Consider the following 23,952-nt stretch of genomic DNA (forward strand, 5'->3'; position numbering starts at 1 on the left):
CTTCTGTAACAACTTGTAGTATTTTCTGAGGGACTGAGAAACCTCAGTGTTCTCCCACTGAAAACACCTGGGACATTGTAGCAATAGTTTCACAGAAAGAGGAGCCCCCACAGAAAGAATCAGAAACTGAGCTTTCATCTGAGTCTGAATCAGAATCTGAGAACAAAATCCTGAATCTTTAACTGCATCTTTCTGTTCAGATTCAGAATCTTAAATCTCTTCAGGAAAAGAGCACTCTACAAGAAGGATCAATAACCTGAACTAATCTTGAGCCAGTCCCAGTAAACTATTTCTATCTAAAAAATTTGAGAAGGAATAGATACATGTTTGTTTTCTGTTTATTTCTGACAGGAAAAATGGGACTAACTTCAGCCGTTGCTTCCTCAGGGATGGGGACAGCATTCTGACATAACTGGGAAACCGAAACCTACCCTGTCCTATCTCCATGACTGACAAAAGTGGCTCTCCCTTGAACACTGAAGGGACTTCAACAGCTGCAGATGATGTGGCTAAACCCCAGTCCACAGTGGCTGTAGATGATAGACCAGAGGGATCTGGGGTAAAAGATGAGTGGTTTGAGGTACAAGAAATCATAGCAGCGTCACCAACCTGTGGCTGAGGCAAACTGCTATTTTGCTGTGGTTGCAAAGGCTATTTGCTTAACTTTATTCTTTTTGTGGCTGGAAGGAGGACTGAACATGGGACTGACAATGTTTTCCATGGTCAAGCCAAAAATGATAACGTTTTCCTTGAGAAGACAAGCAGCAAATTCCAGTAAAACTGCTAGTCCACAGAAGTTACTTTTTCGACAGAAAAAAACAAAGTAAAAAATACTTTCAAACATTATGGCAGCCCCAAAACAGAAAATTAAACACAATTTCTTCATAAAAGATATATTATCAGTTAGTTTACTCTACTTTAAAACTGAGATTAAAAAAAAAAACAGAAAAAAATGACCATTCCATTTAAAAGTATATAGTACGAGCCAACTGTCGATTATTGAAAGCCTTAGAGGAGTACAGGAGTATACTCTTCAGTCGCAGTAAAGCTCTGAAGGACTCCATGCCCAAATGTGCCTTTTAGTCAATCATCTCGAGCTGCTTGTCCTGAAGCTTTTAGAAGCTAGCTGGCTGTTATATCCTTGGCAATACATAAACCATATGGTTAAGCCTAATGCAGCAGTGATCAATATGAAGAACATCAAAGAGACTTTAGATACTACTGTAACTTATAGGTTCATAGGTAAGTACTAAGCTAGCTGCTCTTGTGGGTCATTCTAAGTCTAGCCATTTTCCCTTTTTGTGCTTGAATTAACCCACCCCATTTGGTTTGAGACTGGCCTTACCCATCCAATGGTTGATAATTATATATTACCTCTAATGAGAATAACTGGGATCATACCACAAATAATTTGAGGGGATCCATGCATGGGATACAGCATTTAGGAGCTACCTCTATCCATTAGTGGTACACGGGACAGTCCTGGGTTAAATTTTCTGTTTCCCATCAACAGATCCAAGTTACGCTGAATACAGACAGGGATGAACTTTGTTTTATGTGGATGAGGAGTCTGTTCTAGGCCAGTGGTATCCTTTGTAAGATAGAACTGTCCCTCCAAAGCATTCTGTTGATGTTGCAGAAGATCCATACACCAAGTATTTCTGATGACATTTGACTTGCTGATGTGCAGTAAATCCATCAGTACTGGGTCAAAAGATGCCTTGTATGCCAGATACAAGACACTGCTTAGAAAGTCAGTAGGATACCGAGTATAATGACAGAGAACATGTTGTTTAGGTGTTGAATCTTGTGGTGTCTTGCATGAGGTATCATGAGAATCATAGATGCCATGAGACCCATAATCACGAGGTATTCCCTTGCAGTAACTGAAGTCTGAGTGGAAAACTCATCAAATAGATCTTAATATAGATATTTATTTTCTGTAGAAGAAAAACTCTTTGTACTGAGGTGTCTAACAGGCATCCCAAGAACACAGTCTTGTGTGGTGAAGTCAAAAAAGACTTTCAAATGTTTTCTTGGAATCCCAGCTTGCATAGGCTACCTCTCACCCTAGTGAGAGATTCCTGACACTTTGAATGGAAAAGAATCTGCAAAGAAAAGTAAGATATCTATATATGAAAAAACGAGATCTCTATATATGGAAAAATGAGGATACCGTGTAGCTTGCAATGTGCTATAATTGGAGCTACACACTTTGTGTACACTCTTGGAGCAGTAGATACCCCAAAGGGTAAAACAGAGAACTGATAATGTGATCCAGATGCATAAAACCTTAAGAAACATCTGAAGCTTGGATGGATAGGAATGTTAAGCATCTTTTAAATGTAAGGTTACCAGAAACACAAATCAGGAAGAAGGAGTTAAAACATTGTCTAGTGAAAGCATTTTGAACTTCGGCACTATCCAGAACTGGTGTCCAAGGCACTTGGCACCAGAAACATTCTTGAATAACAACTTCTGCACCACACTGGGAAGGAGGACATGTTTCCATTGGCCCGTGAGAAAGCGTGTGCTGTAGGACAGGAGGAAACAGAAGGGTTTGTCTGTTGGACGTGGAATAATTCCCTGTAATGGAGGGATTTCTTCCCACTGCTGTCTGTATCCCTGCTCAATTAGTCTCAGAACCCATTTGTCTGAAGTAATTTGTTGCCAAAACCAAAATGGAGATTCAGACTGTCTAGAAGGGATAAGGGACTGCTAGACTGTGGTGGTTGGGAAGGTACTTTACATGGTCATTTAGACTTATTTGACTGTTCTTTTTTGGTGAGGTCCTTCTTCTTTTTGGAACCTCCCTGCTACTGTGTTTTTAAACATCTGCTTACCAGCATTTTACTGAGACTATTTGTTTTGTTTCTTGCCGAAATTGGACCAGGGAGCAGAAAATCCCAACACAGTACCAGAGGCAACACCCTGGATGAAGTATCTTGAGTCATAGTCATACTTTAAACAATGAATACTGCCTGAGAAATAGAAGAAACCAAACCACATAAAGCAGATTTATCTTCACAGAAAGGAACTGCAGATAAAACATTCTACATATTTTCACGGTAAGAGAAGATAAACTTTAACATATGAGCCTAAAAATTTAAAATTCTCAAAATTAAAGTTGCAGAAGCATACACTTTTTTCCCAAACTTATCAATTGTTCTGCCATCTTTGTCAGAAGGAGAAGGATTAGGGTTAACAAAATGCTTGGCATCAGCTAATGGACCGACTAATGTTATACCTGCAGGGTCAGGTCTGGGATGAGTATACAGAAATCTGAAAGACTGAGGAACTTTGTACAGCCGATCTTCTTTTTTAGGTGCAGCACGCTGGCTATCAGGTTAACCACAGACTGTGAAAAACACATCCTCCAGTGCTGGCAGCACTTCGGGATGGGAGGAGGTTTTAGGAATTCCACTTGTAACATTTCATGGTATTTTCTGATGGAGTGAGAAACTTCAATGTTTTCCACTAAAAACACTGGTACATTCTGGAAACAGTATCACAAAACCAGAATCCTTGACAGGGAGATTCAGATATCATGTCTTCCTGGGTCTGAATCAGAATTCTGAGGAGAAAAAATGTATCTGTCCCATTACATTCTTCTCCAGATTGTTTTTCTTGAGTCTCTTCAGGAAAAGAATAACCCCTTTTACACTTACCAGAAACCACCTGATAAGAAGGGTCAACAGCCTGCACAAAACCTTGAGTCAGACTTAATATAACTACTCCTGTCCTGTGAAACTGGAGCAGGAGAAGATATACATTTAATTTTCTGTTTTCTTTTGACAGGAAAATTATGGCAACAGCTTCCCCAGGGATGGGGACAACATTCTGGTTAACCAGGTGCACCTTCCCTGTTCCTTCTCCCAACACAAACAAAAGTGGATTTTCCTTGCCCAGTAAGGGGACCTCAACAGTTACAGAAGATGTGGTGAATCCCTGGTTCATAGTGACTGTATGGCAACACCAGAGGTGTGCAGGACAAAACAAGAGTGGTCTGAAGAACCAGCTTCGATCACAGCAGAGTCACATACCTGCATCAGAGGCAAATTGCTAGCCTGCTGTGGTGGCAAAGGTTGTTTAGTTAACTTTTTCTTTTTGTGGATGGAAGAAGGACTTACCATGGGGCCGATAGTTTGCTCCATGGTCAATCAAAAGATGATGCCTCTTTCCTGGAGAAACTAAGCAGTACAAGCAGGTAAACATTATATTAGAGCTTTCATAAATGTGCCTACAGTTTTTACAGTTCTGACATTTGTATGTCCCAAAAGGAGCTTCTTGCATAAAAATTACTGTTGCCCTAGCTTTCTAAAATACTTCTAATAGTAGATGTTCTTTTACAGGTGAAACATTCTTTTTCACCTATGATTTTGGATAAATCTTTGTTACCAAGATTTAAGTTTTGGTTGAGAATTAGAAGATTATACTTGATAACAAATGTCTTTCGGCTTTTCCCAGTTAGGGGTCGCCACAGCGGAACGCTGGTCCGCTTATGATTGGCATAGATATCCAGAATCATAGGTGAAATAATACAGCATATAAACATAACAAAAGACAATTTTGCTCTAAAGGCAGATACTACTTGTAGTACCCAGGGAGTTGTCTGTTTAGCTTTTTTGTGACATTTGTGATAGTTTTTTATGTAGGTAAAACTACAAGGAAGCTGCCCTGTAGAACTTATAAACTTAGCTGTAAAGTAAGAAGACTGCAGTAATATATTAGCTAACAAACAACAACGTGGAGAACACAGACCATAAAACTGGTAACTAGTAACTGAAAAAATGGTCTGGATGCACCAGAAAGCAATAAATAATTTATTCCACAGATAAAAACAAGCGCTTTCACCCGGCCGTAGTGCTGGGCTTTTTCAAGTAAAACAAACACATACAAACACAGACCAGTATAAATACTCTTTCCCTTAAAAAAGGCACCAAAAATCCCTTAAAGGGACATTTACATTCATTGCTCTAAAAATAAAACTGCACAGCAAAGTGCAAAACACAAAATATATATGAAAAGTATATAAAACATATAAATACATGTGTTTAAAATATTGCACTATTCTCCATTCATAAAGTACATTAATACAGAATACCCAAGGTTATTTAAACCCATATTGTGGTTGCCCAATAAGAACAATGTAAGTTTATATGGGTGGCTAAAATCGTTTTGCTTTTTTAATTAGATAAGGTTTAATTGAAATATGATCATTGATCCCTGGGTAACTGGTTGCGTTCAATTTAATCTGCCAGTAGGTCTCCCTGCAACACAACCAGTTTTCCCAGTCACCTCCCCTAGGGTCAGTTACTACATGTTCCAAAATCCCAAACCTAAAACCATTGTGTGTGGTTTCAGCTTGCAGGTGCCTGTAAAGTGCATTGTTCACATTTTTCTTTCTAATACTGTAGGTGTGTTCATATATTCTTTTACTTAGTGCCCTCTCAGATTTACCTACATAAAAACTGGGGCAGTCCCTGCAAACAGCTAAGTAAACAATACCCCTAGTCTGACAATTACCCACCACAAAAGTGATTCTACTCTTCATACTATTTTCTAAAATAATTTGCTCTTTGTCGATGATGTATCTACAATAAGGATCTGGTATAATAAATAGGTGTTTCCCTATCATCTCTGTTTCTTGCCTGGTGGTTATTGGCATCCTGAGGCAGTGTTCAGTGACAACCATTTCATTTTAGAACAGACAAGCATAGTGTGTGAAAGATGTAGATATACAATGTCATTGGAGGCAAAGTTCTCACATAAGCACAAAAAAATGCAAACTAGGTTGTTAGCATTGTTAGCATTACACTCAAAACGGTCACTGCCAACACTAAGGAACAAACACACAGACCCATATATTTCGAGGTACTCACTTGTAATCTACTTAAACCTCCAAGACATCTTAAAAGCATCCCTCAGTGGTCTTGTGCATACTCAAAAAAGACAGTCCCTTACACAACACACAACTCTGAAGATCATAGTAGCATTCCATCCAAGTCCATAAGGCAACACATCACACAGTCAAACATTCTAGTTACTTGGGATTCCACTGTAAGACATACTGATGCCTCCCGTACCAGGCTAAACAAGGAGAAGATCAAAGCTGTCTGTCTGGAGCTATGATCTGCCAGATCACTCATGCACCTGTCTTTAAACTACAAGTACCAATATGATACAGTCATAGTCCACGGCAGTGTAAACGACCTAAGACGTATGTCACTGGACTATATCAAGAGAGATATGATGGAGCTCTCTGAATATATTTCCCAGTCAGGTATGAATCTAGCCTTGAGTAGCATCCTACCTTCACCAGTGATGATGCCACAATACCAGCAAAAATGACTGACTTCAACAATTGGCTAAGTTTCTGGTGTCACAGCAAAGGGGTCCAACATCTGTCAGCCTGGGGAGACAGTATAAAGAAACCACAATGATTTCCCAGAGATGGATTGCACTTGCCACCACTTGGCTTCTGGATACGGGCAAAAACTTTATCTATCTCCATAGTGCCTTTTTTAGGCTGTGCCAAGTTATTATACTCTCCTACATAACAAAAATCACTCATGACTATACTAAAGATACTGCTGCTCAGTCCTAGGAGTTTAAACAAAAAAAAAACACTCCCTGGAAGCACTCCTCAACCTGGAGAATGCAGACATATATGCAGTCACAAAAACATGGTTCAAAACCATAGAAATTACCCTGGCTATTCAAAGGCTACAATGCCTTTTATACATTTTGATCCCCCTCAACTCAGGATAAAACAAAAGGAGGAGGTGTGTCAGTGTTCACAAGTGACAAGTACACTGCTAGATTTGTCAAACAACATAACTTGCTTGAGCTGCTCCGTGCCCAACTAACCATTGATTTGACCCTCTATCATATCCTTGCTAGTTACAGATGCCAAACATGAGTCTGGAAAACACAAAAACCAGTAAGTAAAATGCGGAAATGACCTCTTCTGGATTGTCGCTGCCAAGCTGTAAAAAGTTCGAATTCAACCTGCTGCAAGTACAGTTGTTCCACCACAAGGATACAAAACGCAAAGTCCACTTTAATCCAACACGAAGAAATTTATTGCAAAAATCCACAACACAAGCGCTTTCGCCTGGTCTTACCAGGCTTTATCAAGTGTAAAACATACAGAATAACTACACTCATATAGTGCTTGAAAAATGCCCATAGGTTAATTGGTTGATTAACATTCCATAATTCAATTAACCTTATGTTTAAATGCATTAAAATATGTTTGGATGATTCCAAATAAAAATCTTTACCATTCATAAAATAATACATAAAAAAATGGTTATTTTTAAAATGCATGAATGCATTTACTGTGAGATTGAGAACCCACAGTTAGAACATATTAATTAAGATACAAAAGGATTAAATGCTGAAATCTGTGTTTAAAAGTGTGCACAGCATAGTGATAGAAGACAAGTTAGAGTAAAATCAAATGCAAGTGTGGGAAAAGTTCACCTTCCTTGTACTATTTATAATGTAGATGACCACCATGCTCAATTCAATTGTGCATTGGCATTGTCCCAACTATTTCCAGATAAAAAATGTTGAATAACCATTTTGGTTATTCAACATTTTTTATCTGGAAATAGTTGGGACAATGCCACGTAATAATTGAATTGAGCATGGTGGTCATCTACATTATAAATAGTACAAGGAAGGTGAACTTTTCCCACACTTGCATTTGATTTTACTCTAACTTGTCTTCTATCACTATGCTGTGCACACTTTTAAACACAGATTTCAGCATTTAATCCTTTTGTATCTTAATTAATATGTTCTAACTGTGGGTTCTCAATCTCTCACAGTAAATGCATTCATGCATTTTTTAAAAATAACCATTTTTTATGTATTATTTTATGAATGGTAAAGATTTTTATTTGGAATCATCCAAACATATTTTAATGCATTTAAACATAAGGTTAATTGAATTATGGAATGTTAATCAACCAATTAACCTATGGGCATTTTTTTCAAGCACTATATATGGAGTGTAGTTATTCTGTATGTTTTACACTTGATAAAGCCTGGTAAGACCAGGCGAAAGCGCTTGTGTTGTGGATTTTTGCAATAAATTTCTTCGTGTTGGATTAAAGTGGACTTTGCGTTTTGTATCCTTGTGGTGGAACAACTGTACTTGCAGCAGGTTGAATTCGAACTTTTTACAGCTTGGCAGCGACAATCCAGAAGAGGTCATTTCCGCATTTTACTTATGAGTCTGGAAAACCACACCTCCTACCTAAACCTACTGGAATATCTTTACATTCAGCCTAACACCATACTTATGGGTGGCATCAACTACCCCTCCATAACCTGGGAGACTTATACGCCCCATAATTCACTGGCTCAGAGGTTTTTGGAGTTCGTCAATGCAAACACCCTAAAGCAACTACTTAGCTCCCCAACTAGAAGTACAAATATCCTAGACCTACTACTCACGAACATGGGGGGATGCTACTCCCTCCCATGCCTTAACTCCTCCTTGGTAAGATCTGACCACAAAATGATCTCCTTTAGTATTAAAACTAACCTAGAACCCCTAACAAACTCCAAACCTGTTAAGAACTTTGCTAAGGCCAATTACCTCAACTAAGTCACAGTTTAATAAACTTCCAAGCCCCTCCAAACCTGGATGACACCGAGGCCTCCTCTGAGCTGTACACAAAAGCACTGTACAATCATATTCATAGCTGCATAGAGAAGGCAGTACATGTCCAAGTCAAAGCTATGATTACTGGTAAAAATAAACCACCCTGGTGGACCCCCAACATAAATAGGCTATTCAACAAAATGAAAAAAAAATCCTCTCCAAAGCCAAGAGGGAGAAGACAAAACAGTGGAAAAAGACACTCACCAGTCTAAACAAACAAATTAGAGAGCTGATCAAATCTTCCAAAGTAAACTATTAGGCAAAGATTGCCTCCTAGGTGAAAGATAACCATAGCACTTTTTTTTTTTTTTAGTTATGCTTATGACCTCATGGGAAACACTGAGCAATGTGCCAAGTTAATCATGAATGGCAACACACACCCAGCTTGAAACTATAGCAAACCTGCTGGCTGACAAGTTCAGCTCAAAGTTCTCCCCCACATCATATCCTACCACACCCACAGAAATAACTGCAACCATTCACCTACTGGTCATTATGAGGGAACAGGTCCTTACTGCAGTTGCTAAAGCCAAAAATACAGCCTCCAAGAGTCCCAACAACATTCCAGGATGCTTCTTAATAGGTTAAAACAGAATCTAACAGGGGCACTAGAAACCCTTCTTAACCACAGCTCCGGATTGGTTTTGTTCCAGACGAATGGAGACCTGCAGCAGCTGTCCCTCTGCAGAAGGGGGCACATCATCTGACCCAGGGAACTACAGACCCATAAGATAAGCTTGACTAGTCTTATCTGCAAGGCTATGTATAGAATTAGCATGGACCTGATCAATAACAACACAGAAACACTCCAAACACTGGACCAGACCCAATTAGGCTTTGTCAAAGGAAGGTCTTGCCTGCTCAATCTGGTGGACTTCTTTGAGAAAGTCACCAGGGCCATGGATGAGGGTAAAATGGTACACACACTGATTACCTAGACATGGCCAAAGCTTTTGACACAATCCCCTACTCAGAGATCATAGATAAACTTATCGAGCTAGGCATAAACCCCTACATCATCAGAAGTTCCGGAACCGCCAATGAATGCTTTACCACTTATCAGCAAAGAAACGGATTTATTACAATAACACTTGTAACAATATAAAAAAATATATCTTTGTATTTACTAAAAACAAGTTAAGCACTTTCACCCAAAACATATGGGCTTCATCAGGACAACTCATAATTCAAACCTTCAAGCTTAAATACTTTCTTTGGCGCCAAAAGGTTTTTAAAAACTTGAACAAATTTAAAGGAACAATGTCCTTTATACTACTATTTAGAGTCGTAATCGACATAACAGCGTCATCATGTTAATTCAATAAATACTGTCATATAACTTCATATCTATATATAATATAAAAATACATACAAGAATATGATAAAATATGAAAAAATGTTTTAAAAATTAAAAAAATATATATATATATGCATGCATATTAAGCCATGGGAACTATGCTTAATAAAATTAGTATTAATAATATATATACTTAATACAATGAAATAAGATAATTCATCTACTAACAATAAAATATGTTAATATATAATGCATAGTCCCAAATAACTTATCATACAATTGATATGTGGACTGTAAATCTATATATGCACTATCTAATCAAATATTATAAACATAATAAATATAAAATTTGTGTATATAAAAAAAAATGTTTGTATATATAAAACTTGTTTATGTATGTGTAAAGTAATTCCACTAATTATGATAGTTATCAACTTGGTGTATGAATTAATTTATATGTCTCCTGAGCAGCCTTCGATATTCATCACAAACCTTTTTCATAATTCTATACTATATAATGACCAAATAATGGTCGAATGTTATTATAATATTTCCAATATAGGTTTAACTGAGACATAATCATTAAGTCCAGGTGGGTTAGTTGCATCCAAATAAGTCTGCCACCAAACTTCCTTATAATTCAATAAACTTTTGTCACCTCCTCTAGGGTCCACTATAATTGTATCCAAAATGGCAAATTTAAACTGGTGACTATCACCTTTCTTCTCAATATATCTTTTGTGCTAATACTATAGGTATGATCATAAATTCTCTTTTTAAAACATCTTCCCGTCTTACCTAAATAATAGCTAGAACACATATTGCATTTTGCCATATATATATAATCATTTTGGTATTACAATTTCCTGTCTTAAACCTTACTGTTGTCTTATGTCCATTCTCTAAGATTATTTTATCCTTTTCCAATATATAGCTACATTGATTACAAGCTCCACATTTCTTACTATGTGCATTTGTCCTCTCTTGATGTTTTTTACCCCTCCATAGTAACACTCTACATATTGTTTTATATTTCGTCCCATTTTATATATAAAATTGGGTTTAGTACCCATAACTTCTGTCAAGGTAATATCACCCATAATCAAATACCAATATTTGTACATCAAATTTTTTACTTAATTAGCAGCCAAATTGTATTGTATAATACAAGATCTTTGGTATGGGACTGTCGTAGTGTTATTACTATGTTCGATTTTTTGGTTCGATAGTACTCCTATACCAGGTCCTAACAAGGGCTTACATTTTACACCCCATTCCTGAATGATGTAATGTACTATGTTTTTCATCATATATTGGGGATAGCCTCTTTGTTGGAATAAATTCATTATAAAATTTAATTCTTCTACCATATTTTCATAATCAGAGGTCATCCGTGCAGCTCGAATGCACTGTAGTTTGAAGACATTATACTTGACTTTTTCTGGGTGACAACTACTATATTCCAAATAATTGTTGGAAAAAGTACTTTTTCGGTGTATCTTAGATTTTACTTTACCTCCCTGATGGTAAATGAACGTGTCAAGGTAGGCCACACCTTCATAGCTGTGAGTAAAGGTGAATTTGAGATATTCACCGCTATGATTAAGAAATTGAATGAAGGACTGGAGTGTTTCCATATCACCTTCCCATAGTATATACATATCATCCAGAAATCTGGAATAATATTTGATATATTTGAAGTATGTACTAGGAAATAATTGAGTATCTTCCCTGTCATGCATAACTAGGCTGAATTATATGGGGGCACAAGCCGCCCCCATAGCAACTCCCCTAGTCTGCTTGAAATACTCCCCTTCAAAGAAGATGTAGTTGTTATCTAGTACTAAGGACATCAACTCAAGTATTAGACAAATTTCATCCCAATTAAAGTTAGAATGTTTGACAATACTGTTAATAAATGCTTCTAGTCCTTCATGTTTCGGGATGCTTGAAAAGAGGTCTACAATGTCACTGGTAACAAAAATAATACCTTCTTTCCATGCATCAGTGGTAAATTTACTTAGGAACTCCCAATAATCTTTTTGTCTCGTAAAACGTAATGATTGTCCTTTTCGTCTCCCGATTGCTGTTGTCTTATGTCCATTCTCTAAGATTATTTGCAATTTCCTGTCTTAAACCTTACTGTTGTCTTATGTCCATTCACTAAGATTATTTTATCTAAATAATCTTAGAGAATGGACATAAGACAACAGTAAGGTTTAAGACAAGAAATTGTAATACCAAAATGATTATATGTATGGCAAAATGCAATATGTGTTCTAGATATTATGTAGGTAAGACGGAAAGATGTTTTAAAAAGAGAATTTATGATCATACCTATAGTATTAGAACAAAAAATACTACTACTGCATTATATAGACATATTGAGAAAAAAGGTGATAGTCACCAGTTTAAATTTGCCATTTTGGATACAATTATAGTGGATCCTACAGGGGGTGACAACAAAAGTTTATTAAATTATAAGGAAGTTTGGTGGCAGATTTACTTGGACGCAACTACCCCACCTGGACTTAGTGATTATGTCCCAGTTAAACCTATATTGGAAATATTATAATAACATTCGACCATTATTTGGTCATTATAAAGTATAGAATTATAAAAAAGGTTTGTGATGAATATCGAAGGCTGCTCAGGAGACATATAAATTAATTCATACACCAAGTTGATAGCTATCATAATTAGTGGAATTTGTTTACACATACATAAACAAGTTTTTACATATACAAAAAAAATTTTATATACACAAATTTTATATTTATTATGTTTATAATATTTGATTAGATAGTGCATATATATATATTTACAGTCCACATATCAATTGTATGATAAGTTATTTGGGACTATACATTATATATTAACATATTTTATTGTTAGTAGATGAGTTATCTTATTTCATTGTATTAAGTATATATATATTATTAACACTAATTTTATTAAGCATAGTTCCCATGGCTTAATATGCATGCATATATATTTTTTAAAAAAATGTTTTTAAAAATTTTTTCATATTTTTCATATTCTTGTATGTATTTGTATACTATATACAGATATGAAGTTATATGACAGTATTTATTGAATTAACATGATGAAGCTGTTATGTCTATTACGACTCTAAATATTAGTATAAAGGACATTGTTCCTTTAAATTTGTTCAAGTTTTTAAAAACTTTTTGGCGCCAAAGAAAGTATTTAAGCTTGAAGGTTTGAATTATAAGTTGTTCTGATGAAGCCCATATGCTTTGGGTGAAAGCGCTTAACTTGTTTTTAGTAAATACAAAGATATATTTTTTTATATTGTTACAAGTTTTGTTGTAATAAATCCGTTTCTTTGCTGATAAGTGGTGAAGCATTCATTGGCGGTTCCGGAGCTGTTTGCTGTTAACATTTGTATCCGAATTGGATCTACATCACCAGAAGGATAGCCAACTGACTCACTGATAGGACATATGTTGTCCAGATAGGTGAATCCTCTTCCGATAAAGACCTTTTACTAGCAGTGTCCCACAGGGCTCAGTAATGGGACTCCTCCTGTTTGGTATATACTTCTCTGAAGTGAAAGACAGTGTCTGGGGCTTCTGGCTCACCAAGTTCACTGATAACTATATGCTGGAAGCAATCAGAGTATCCCAAAATGATCTTGGCATCCAACAAACAGAATGAAAAATAACAAAGAGCTGGAGCCAAGACCATGGTATGGGACTAAAATGCTAAAAAATGCATAATCATATCCTTTGGGAAATCAGACATCCCTGCAAATTATAATACTGATAGCACTCAGTAGTAAGGGACCTTGGAAAACAGATAGATACCATCAGGTAATTACAATTGTGAGGAAATCCATCTGTGTGGCTCAACTTGTAAGTAAAGGCATGGCATCAAGATCAAAGGACATCATAGTGCCATTGTGCTTGGCCCTCATCAGGCCAAAAATCAATTACAATGCTTCCTTCTGCATGTACCTAACCAGGCACTTACACCAACTGGAGTGGTCCATGAGGTTTCTTACTAATAAACTACACAGCATAAGACAAACATCTTATGCAGACCGACTAAAGCCCCTATCCCTTTACTGCATCTCATATCTTTTAGTAGGTCTATATTACTTTGCCAAAAGTGTATTTCAGCGAACACCTAATCATCAACCTCTAATCAATGAAAATTGCTTCTGTGATTTGCTGAATTTAACAAGGGCAAAGAAATAGTTGTCCAGCTAAACAACTTTGCCCTTTTCTCCACTGTAGTGCGATCTCGGAGTTCATATATATAGTTATGCGAGCTGTGTGGGGGGGGTGAAGCCTCCCATTTTGGGTGGGTTCATTTTAAAGAGATGTTGGTCCGTTGTGCTGCAGGACAAGTATTTCCTTGCCCTTAATAAATTCAGCGAATCGCGGAAGCTATTTTTGCTGATTAGGGGTCGATGATTAGGTGTTCACTGAAATACACTTTTGGCAAACTAATATATAGACCCCTTTTATTGAGAGGGGACTTATGCCCGACCTACAAGGCATTCTCTGAGCCAGCCCTGATGAAAATGTTACATATTCGCAAGAAAAACTATACAAGGGTTAGACGCTCCATGGACCTGAAACTTATTAGTGACTAACAGAACTTGCTGGAGAGACTGATTCATATCCCAAAAGCTATTTCATCTGTAGAATAAACTTCCATCTTCATAAAACAACATCCCTCACTCTCTTCAAAAAGAATTTGGACAAATGGATGGGGAACCATAAATTCATTCTTGGGGTACTGTCCATATCCCTTATGGACAGAGGTGGTCTGTAAAATGACTAGGGGATCAATATAGCCAAAGACCACTACCCTGATACTATACAATCTCATATCTTCTCCAAAACGGAATCCTGGATGCAATTTATTGAATTAACATGATGAAGCTGTTATGTCTATTACGACTCTAAATAGTAGTATAAAGGACATTGTTCCTTTAAATTTGTTCAAGTTTTTAAAAACTTTTTGGCGCCAAAGAAAGTATTTAAGCTTGAAGGTTTGAATTATAAGTTGTTCTGATGAAGCCCATATGCTTTGGGTGAAAGCGCTTAACTTGTTTTTAGTAAATACAAAGATATATTTTTTTATACTGTTACAAGTTTTGTTGTAATAAATCCGTTTCTTTGCTGATAAGTGGTGAAGCATTCATTGGCGGTTCCAGAGCTGTTTGCTGTTAACATTTGTATCCGAATTGGATCTACATCATCAGAAGGATAGCCAACTGACTCACTGATAGGACATATGTTGTCCAGATAGGTGAATCCTCTTCCGATAAAGACCTTTTACTAGCAGTGTCCCACAGGGCTCAGTAATGGGACTCCTCCTGTTTGGTATATACTTCTTTGAAGTGAAAGACAGTGTCTGGGGCTTCTGGCTCACCAAGTTCACTGATAACTATATGCTGGAAGCAATCAGAGTATCCCAAAATGATCTTGGCATCCAACAAACAGAATGAAAAATAACAAAGAGCTGGAGCCAAGACCATGGTATGGGACTAAAATGCTAAAAAATGCATAATCATATCCTTTGGGAAATCAGACATCCCTGCAAATTATAATACTGATAGCACTCAGTAGTGAGGGACCTTGGAACACAGATAGATACCACCAGGTAATTACAATTGTGAGGAAATCCATCTGTGTGGCTCAACTTGTAAGTAAAGGCATGGCATCAAGATCAAAGGACATCATAGTGCCATTGTGCTTGGCCCTCATCAGGCCAAAAATCAATTACAATGCTTCCTTCTGCATGTACCTAACCAGGCACTTACACCAACTGGAGTGGTCCATGAGGTTTCTTACTAATAAACTACACAGCATAAGACAAACATCTTATGCAGACCGACTAAAGCCCCTATCCCTTTACTGCATCTCATATCTTTTAGTAGGTCTATATTACTTTGCCAAAAGTGTATTTCAGCGAACACCTAATCATCAACCTCTAATCAATGAAAATTGCTTCTGTGATTTGCTGAATTTAACAAGGGCAAAGAAATAGTTGTCCAGCTATACAACTTTGCCCTTTTCTCCACTGTAGTGCGATCTCGGAGTTCATATATATAGTTATGCGAGCTGTGTGGGGGGGGTGAAGCCTCCCATTTTGGGTGGGTTCATTTTAAAGAGATGTTGGTCCGTTGTGCTGCAGGACAAGTATTTGCTTGCCCTTAATAAATTCAGCGAATCGCGGAAGCTATTTTCGCTGATTAGGGGTCGATGATTAGGTGTTCACTGAAATACACTTTTGGCAAACTAATATATAGACCCCTTTTATTGAGAGGGGACTTATGCCCGACCTACAAGGCATTCTCTGAGCCAGCCCTGATGAAAATGTTACATATTCGCAAGAAAAACTATACAAGGGTTAGACGCTCCATGGACCTGAAACTTATTAGTGACTAACAGAACTTGCTGGAGAGACTGATTCATATCCCAAAAGCTATTTCATCTGTAGAATAAACTTCCATCTTCATAAAACAACATCTCTCACTCTCTTCAAAAAGAATTTGGACAAATGGATGGGGAACCATAAATTCATTCTTGGGGTACTGTCCATATCCCTTATGGACAGAGGCGGTCTGTAAAATGACTAGGGGATCAATATAGCCAAAGACCCACTACCCTGATACTATACAATCTCATATCTTCTCCAAAACGGAATCCTGGATGCAATCCAATCACCTAGCCCTAAACTTTAACAAAACAAAACTAATGATATTTACTCCTACCAAAAACTCCAATTTCAACAGAAACTTATTCTGCATTAAAAGTCAGAATAACACCCCCCCTAGAAATCATTCCCAGTACCAAGCGACTAGGCATCACCATTGACGAAAACCTAAAATCTGACTCCCACATTTACTCTGCAATTAAGAAAACCCATCAAAAAACGGTCTCCTCGACAGACATATCCATTACCTCAGCCCCTCCACCCAACAAACTCTCGCATCTACCTTCCTTCTCCCCTCTCTCATGTATGGTGCTCCCCTATTCTCCAACCTACAACTTGGCCTATGTTCCAAACTCGAACAGTGCTACCACAAAATTTGCAAATTTGCAACTAATTCTAAAAACTCATCTCATCACTGCCACTCCCTACGCACCCTCAAATGGCTAGAACTCCCCAACTACCTAAAATACCTACAACTAACCACTAACCACAAACTCATCTTTAAACCTGCAGAATCCCCTTCTCTCACCTCATCCCTAATACCCTACACACCCAGGCGCTCCCTCAGATCCAAGAACCAAAATCTCCTACAAGTGCACAAACCCACACATCCCCCTGGCCAGTTACTACTATCCTACACCATAGCTAAACTATGGAACTCTCTTCCCCCTCCACTATGCAATATACCAAACCACAACAACTTCAAATCCATCCTACTCTCTCATCTGTCCTCCAAGTGGGAATGCCCTTCTCATGCTCCTACCTAAACACCTCCCTACTCTTAAATCCCTTACCCCTCTTTATAAGGATATAGGATCAGTACACTATCCTATGGTACAACACCCAATTTCCTACTGTATTCAATTTATTCTCTTTTTCAGTTGTATTCTATATGCTATAAGGCTATTCAATTGTATTCTATATGCATTAAGACTACTCAAATGCTTTTAAATGAACTTTCAAAATCAATAAATAGCCTCCATACTATCTTTACTAGAAATGTTTAAATATTTCAAACTGAACTTTGCCAAAGAAATTCCTATCTAATATGTGCTATCTCTGCCAGAATTGCTCAAATGTTTGAAAAATGCTTTTCATACATTTATCTATCTAATATGTAACTTTATATTCTTCTGTAATGAATGTTATGCATAAAAGCCTCCAACTTATTATATATTTTTAATACTTTATATTTCAAAAAATATGTAACCTCTATTGCCATGATTGTAACTTCTTGTGGAGCTTTTCTCCTCGGGCCTCCACTGAAAATGGGTTGCTCTGATCCAGTGGGCTCTCTCGGTCAAGAAATTCAAATAAATAAATAAATAAATCTAAGGAATTAAGATATAATATTATCATATCATGGTCTTATTGGCTAGGCTTGTAAAGGCTCTTGTGCCATTAGCTTAGTAATCACCTATGAACCTGCGACATTCACACTTTTCTCAGGATCTACTTAATGTCTTCTATATTCTACTACTTGCTTCCCAGATTTAACTGATCTGATAACCAAGAACTCCAGCTTCTACTTCTTCAGCTCAGCTTCAGCCCTCTGCACTTTGATTTAATTTCCTGTTATTTTACACTTCTGTGTTATGCTGCAATGTGTGTGTTTATGTGTATATATGTGTGTGTGTGTATATACATATATATATATATATATATATATATATATATATATATATGGATCTAGGACTATTGAACGAAAGTTCAATAGTCTGAATCCACAATCACTGAAGACACTTTAACGAAAGTGCTTTCATTTAAATGTGTTAAAAAATACATTATATTTACGTTTTTGCAGGGGGGCAAGCCCCCCTGCACTCCCCACGCCCCCACCCCCCACTTTAATATTTTAACTCTGAGGTCGCACTACAGTGGGTAAAAGGTAATTTTCCCTTATCCCCATTGTAGTGCTATCTCCGCAACAGGCATACTTACGCGAAAGCGCTTCTTCGGTGAAAAGCACTTTTGCGTAAGTATGCCTGGCCGAATCTGTTTCGGTGATGTTGCCATTCGGGGATCCATACAGATCCCATATATATATATATATATATATATATATATATATATATATATATATATATATATATATATATATATATCTAGAGACAGACAGAGAGACGGAGAGAGATCTATGATACTCCTAGGTAACAAGTGGTGTGCCTCAGGACTCTGTCCTGGGGCCCCTCCTGTTTGGCATATACTTCTCAGAAGTACAGGAAAGCATGGAAGGGCTGTGGCTGACTAAGTTTGCGGACGACTGCAAACTGGGTGCTATAATAGTCTCTCCAGCTGACATGGAGGTCCTCCAGAAGAGCCTAAATGAGACTGATGCATGGTGTCAAAGCCATGGTCTCAAGCTAAATGCAAAAAATTGTGTAGTAATCCCCTTTGGAAAAAACAGAGTACCCACAAACTACAACATAGGAGGTAATCCCCTGAAATCTGAAGGAGAAATAAGGGATCTATAGACCCAAGTAGATAGTCAGCTTTCCTTTGATAACAATGTTGCCAAAGTGGTTAGAAAATCCTTCTATGTGACCCATCTGATCACGAAAGAGTTCGCATCAAGATCTAAGGATGTAATGGTGCCCCTCTACTCTTCCCTCATCAGACCCATTATTGAGTACAATGCACCAATTGGAATGTACCTGGCTAGACATCTCCAGCAGCTGGAGAGACCACAGAAGTACCTGACCAAGAGGATTACTGGCCTCAAACAGTTGCCCTATGCAGCACGATTGAAAAAGCTAAGACTGTTATCTGTTGCATACCGCTTTCTCAGAGGCGATCTCTGTCTAACATACAGAGCCATGTCCAACCTAGAATTGTTGAACACGCTTCATCTTAGCAAAACCAAATCTACTCGAGCTACACGCTCTAGGGATATAAACCTCAACACAACAATAAATAGAACATGCTGGAGGGACAGATTCCCTTTGCAGAGACTTCCCTTACTATGGAACAGGGTCCCAATCTACATAAGACAGAGCCCCTCACTATCACTCTTCAAGACGAACCTTGATGAGTGGATGGGTAACAGAAAGTGCACACCGGGGATCACACCAACAGCACTACTAGATAGGGGCCAAGGGTACTAGCTGCTAGTACAAGGGTCTAGGGAACTACTAAAGGGGTGGTGAATGGCACAACATGGCTGGGCTAATATATGCCTTCGGGCAGATAGCCCAGTCCCAACCTATGAACCTATACTGGTTGAATGACCACAATGTTGATGATAAGTATACTGACAAATTTCTGTCGAAAGAGTAACATTGACACATTAAGTGCATGGTCCCTGGATTGCCCTAGAGCAGGTTAAACTAAATGCAATCACAATCTCTGGGGAAAATGAATATTTTTCTACCCAGGGATTGTTGATCTTCACACCTGTTGACAAGCTGTTTCATTTGACCAAATGGTGCTGACCAAACAGATGCCGACTTTGTCATCATTCGATCGCATATCATGTACCCATTTATCTAGTTTTGCTTGGCATCCGTTTAGTCAGCACAATTTGGTCGACTAAGCAGGTCAACTTGTGTGCGAAATCTCATAATTCATGGAGTAGGGGAATACTTAGCATATATAATCAGCAAGGGGTGTGTGTGTGTGGGGGGGGGGCTTTGCTCCCTGCAAAAAAAAAAAATATGTTTTCTTTTTTAATTTTGCATGTGCCGATGTTAGTTTACAGAGTATGCATATTAACATGTTAACATTTGCAGTGATGTAATTTTGTGTTTGACGTTAATCCTGGGTCCTGTTGACCATACAAGTCTGTTAATCAATGTACGTATATGTGATTATATACACACACACATATAGATTATATATACATATATATATATATATATAAGATTTTATTGTGTTTTAACAATAAGTGCATATTACATCACTTATTTTCAGCAACTACTTTCTGTGTTGCTTTCTTTTTTCTTCCAGTTTTATTTCTGTTCTATGCACGTAGTTTAGTTTTGATTTTGATGCATTTCTTCAGTTAATATATTTACCAAGTGCACAGCATGGAAAGCAAATCTAAGAAGTTTGAGTATTTCATTTTTTTCTGTTCAAAATAGCTTCTGAATGTGAGAAACCCCTCAGTAACTCAGCAAGACCTAGGAAAACCGAGCGATAACCTTTATCATTTGACACTTGCATCAGATTTCCTGTGCGTGAAAATTAAGTTACCTGTTTGCCATTAGAAATGGTTAGTGTATCTGAACTGTTGGCATCCTTCTCATCAAGGCTTGAACAGTAGGCCTCTGTTGCCTTTTCTAAGACATCATATTCAACATCTAAACCATCCACAGGATAGTACTGCATTTCTAGAAAACAGATAAACTTCTGTAAACAAGCACACTGAAACTGAGAATTTTCATGACTGGTATTAATTATATAATGGATATTCAACATGTCATGTGCACCATAACAGTTCTTAATAAACAATACTGAGTCAGTACTTCAGCAAAGTAATACATTAATTTCCTCTTAAAGTACAACTTTGTCCAGAAATACCATGATGAATTATGCACTACTGACAACTCTGTATTACTCTAAGTGGTGAGCACCATTTTATAATTTATACTTCATGACAATGTTGACATAATGTGTTTACAAAAAAAGCCATTTTCTTCTCAGAACACACCAGTAACACATATGTATGGCATTTGCTCTGACAATGTTAGCACATTGTTAACCTCATTCTAGAGTCATTTTTCTCCCTGTGGTATAACCCATGTGTACCTCAGGGACAAGAAACACGTTAGTTCCCTTCAGTTTCTCAATTTTCATTTCCCTTGGCATAGATCATAAAGATTCCATCAAATATATATTTACAGTTTACTTTTTATTAGATTTAAGAAGTATATGTGGCTACATTTTAAACAACTTAGCATAAACCTAATTTGTTTGACTGCTCTGTTTTTTTAAACTAAACTAGCTTTGTTTACTAACAAGTTGAAATAATGCACCCATACAAACAATGCTACCAGTACAAACACTTCAGCATAAGCAATTCAACTAACTATTCAAGTTAAGAGGATGTATATCTCTGGTGGTTTAGATAGATAAACCCCAGGCCAGGTAACCCATGTACAATCAGTGGCTAGGTTGCCTAGTGAAGCTGTCAGGGGAGGATGAGCAGACCCTTCCTTGAGGAAAATGGGGAGGAGCTAGCTGTGCACTGCCACAATCCCTTGGGGAAGGGCAGTGTTGCAAGTGTGAGGCTTTGGGAGTAGACATTAGGCATACTAAGCCACATTCTGGTGGTAGCCTTCAGTGCGGGTGTATGGAAGAATGTGCTTGCATGGACAAGGCACTGTAGACTTCTTCAGTGAGATGGAACACATATCCCCCTCCTAGGATTGGGGTTAGGATATTATAAACACCCTTACTGCTGGGATGCTGGCGATGGAATAAAGCACACTCATGGCTGCCTGAATGACAAACCCCACAGGATAGCTCTCACCATGATTCTTGATGACATTCCAGAGAAAAGGAATAAATGGGTCATGTCCAGTTTGAGGTAAACGATGTTCATTAGGCAAAGGGCCAAAAATCACAAAGAAAAAAGTTAAGAGACAATGTAAAATACGATACATAACTAAAGCTGTCTATCTCGACTGATAGGCTGTACAGTCACATATTTTCCCGACATCTTTTTTACTATTCAAACAATGAATTGTTTGTAAAAAGAATTTGTTACAGTATGCATAACAGAAAAGAACTTAAGACACAGCCAACATTTTTTCATCCATATACTTTTCTAGGTTCAATTACACCTAAAGCCCAAGTCAAATTATTTTCTAAAATACTAGTTTTTGGAAGATATTAGATAGATAGATAGATAGATAGATAGATAGATAGATAGATAGATAGATAGATAGACATAGAGACATTTAAATTTGCATGAAATGATAAAGATAATGTAGACTGAAAAAGGATAAGGGCTCCATGCATTCCTATGACAACGCACATTTAACTGCAATATGTTAAGCAGCATAATATTCATGGACATTGGTTTACAATTATTAAAAAGGAAATTCCATCTTTAAGAGCTAATAATCACAGGAATCAAACTAGTGATTTTTGAGAACAGTTTTCCATTTTTACCATGATTCTGTTATAAAGTATTATGTCTCTCGTTCTCTCTCTATTTCTCTCTCTCTGCAGTGGATATAAAAAGTGTACACACCCCTGTTAAAATGCCAGGTTTTTGTAATATAAAAAAATGAGACCACAATAAATCATTTCAAAACTTTTCTCACCTTTAATGTGACCTGTAACCTGTACAATTCAATTGAAAAACAAAGAAATCTGTTAGGGGAAATATATAAAAAATAAAAAACGTACAATAACCTGGTTGCATAAGTGTGCAAACCTTCAGACTAATACTTTGAAGCACCTTTTGATTTAATTACAGCATTCAGTCATCTTGGGTAGAAGTCTATCAGCATGGCACATCTTGACTTGACAATATTTGTCCACTCTTCCTTGCAAAAGTGCTCCAAAACTGTCAGATTGCGAGGGCATCTCTTGTGCACAGCCCTCTTCAGGTCACCCCATAGATTTTCTATTGGGTTTAGGTCTGGGCTCTCACTTGGCCATTCCAAAACTTTAATTTTCTTCTGGTGAAGCCATTCTTTTGTTGATTTGGATGAATGCTTGGGGTCATTGTCATGTTGAAAGGTGAAATTCCTCTTTATCTTCAGCTTTCTAGGTTTGGTCCAAAAGTAAATAGTATTTGGAACTGTTCATAATTCCCTCCACCTTGACTAAAGCCCCAGTTCCAGCTGAAGAATAGCAACCTCAAAGCATGATACTGTCACCACTATGCTTCACCGTGAGGATGGTGTTCTTTTGGTGATGCAAAGTGTTGTTTTTACGCCAAACCTACCTTTTGGATTTGTGGCCAAAAAGTTCAACCTTGGTCTCATCAGACCATAACACATTTTCCCACATGCTTTTGAGAGACTTGATGCACTGTTTTGCAAATTTTAGCTGGGCCTGGATGTTTTTCGGTGTAAGAAAAGGCTTTCATCCTAAAACCCTACCCTATAGCCCAGACATATGGAGAATGCAGGAGATTGTTGTCACATGTAGTACACAACCAGTACTTGCCAGAAATTCCTGCAGCTCCTTCAGCGTTGCTGTAGGTCTCTTGCAGCTTCTCTGACTGGTTTTCGTCTTGTCTTTTCATCAATTTTGGAGGGACGTCCAGTTCTTTGCAACATCACTGTTGTCCCATATTTTCTACACTTTTTGATGACTGTCTTCA

At 37.5% G+C, this 23,952-nt stretch overlaps 1 protein-coding gene across 1 annotated transcript in view; it reads right to left on the reverse strand.

The window, feature by feature from the left end:
• LOC122807249 (protein FAM169B-like) overlaps nucleotides 1-21,009 on the reverse strand; it is a 446,649-nt gene extending 425,640 nt beyond the window's left edge. The window contains exon 1 of the mRNA XM_044078338.1: nucleotides 20,865-21,009. Within this exon, the coding sequence (XP_043934273.1) occupies nucleotides 20,865-20,999 (135 nt within the window). The 5' untranslated portion in view covers nucleotides 21,000-21,009. The remainder of the gene's footprint in view (nucleotides 1-20,864) is intronic.
• Nucleotides 21,010-23,952: the final 2,943 nt, after the last annotated feature.

The sequence above is a fragment of the Protopterus annectens genome, chromosome 7.part0 (assembly GCF_019279795.1).
Source record: "Protopterus annectens isolate FY-2018-M chromosome 7.part0, PAN1.0, whole genome shotgun sequence".
Classification (NCBI taxonomy): domain Eukaryota; kingdom Metazoa; phylum Chordata; order Ceratodontiformes; family Protopteridae; genus Protopterus; species Protopterus annectens.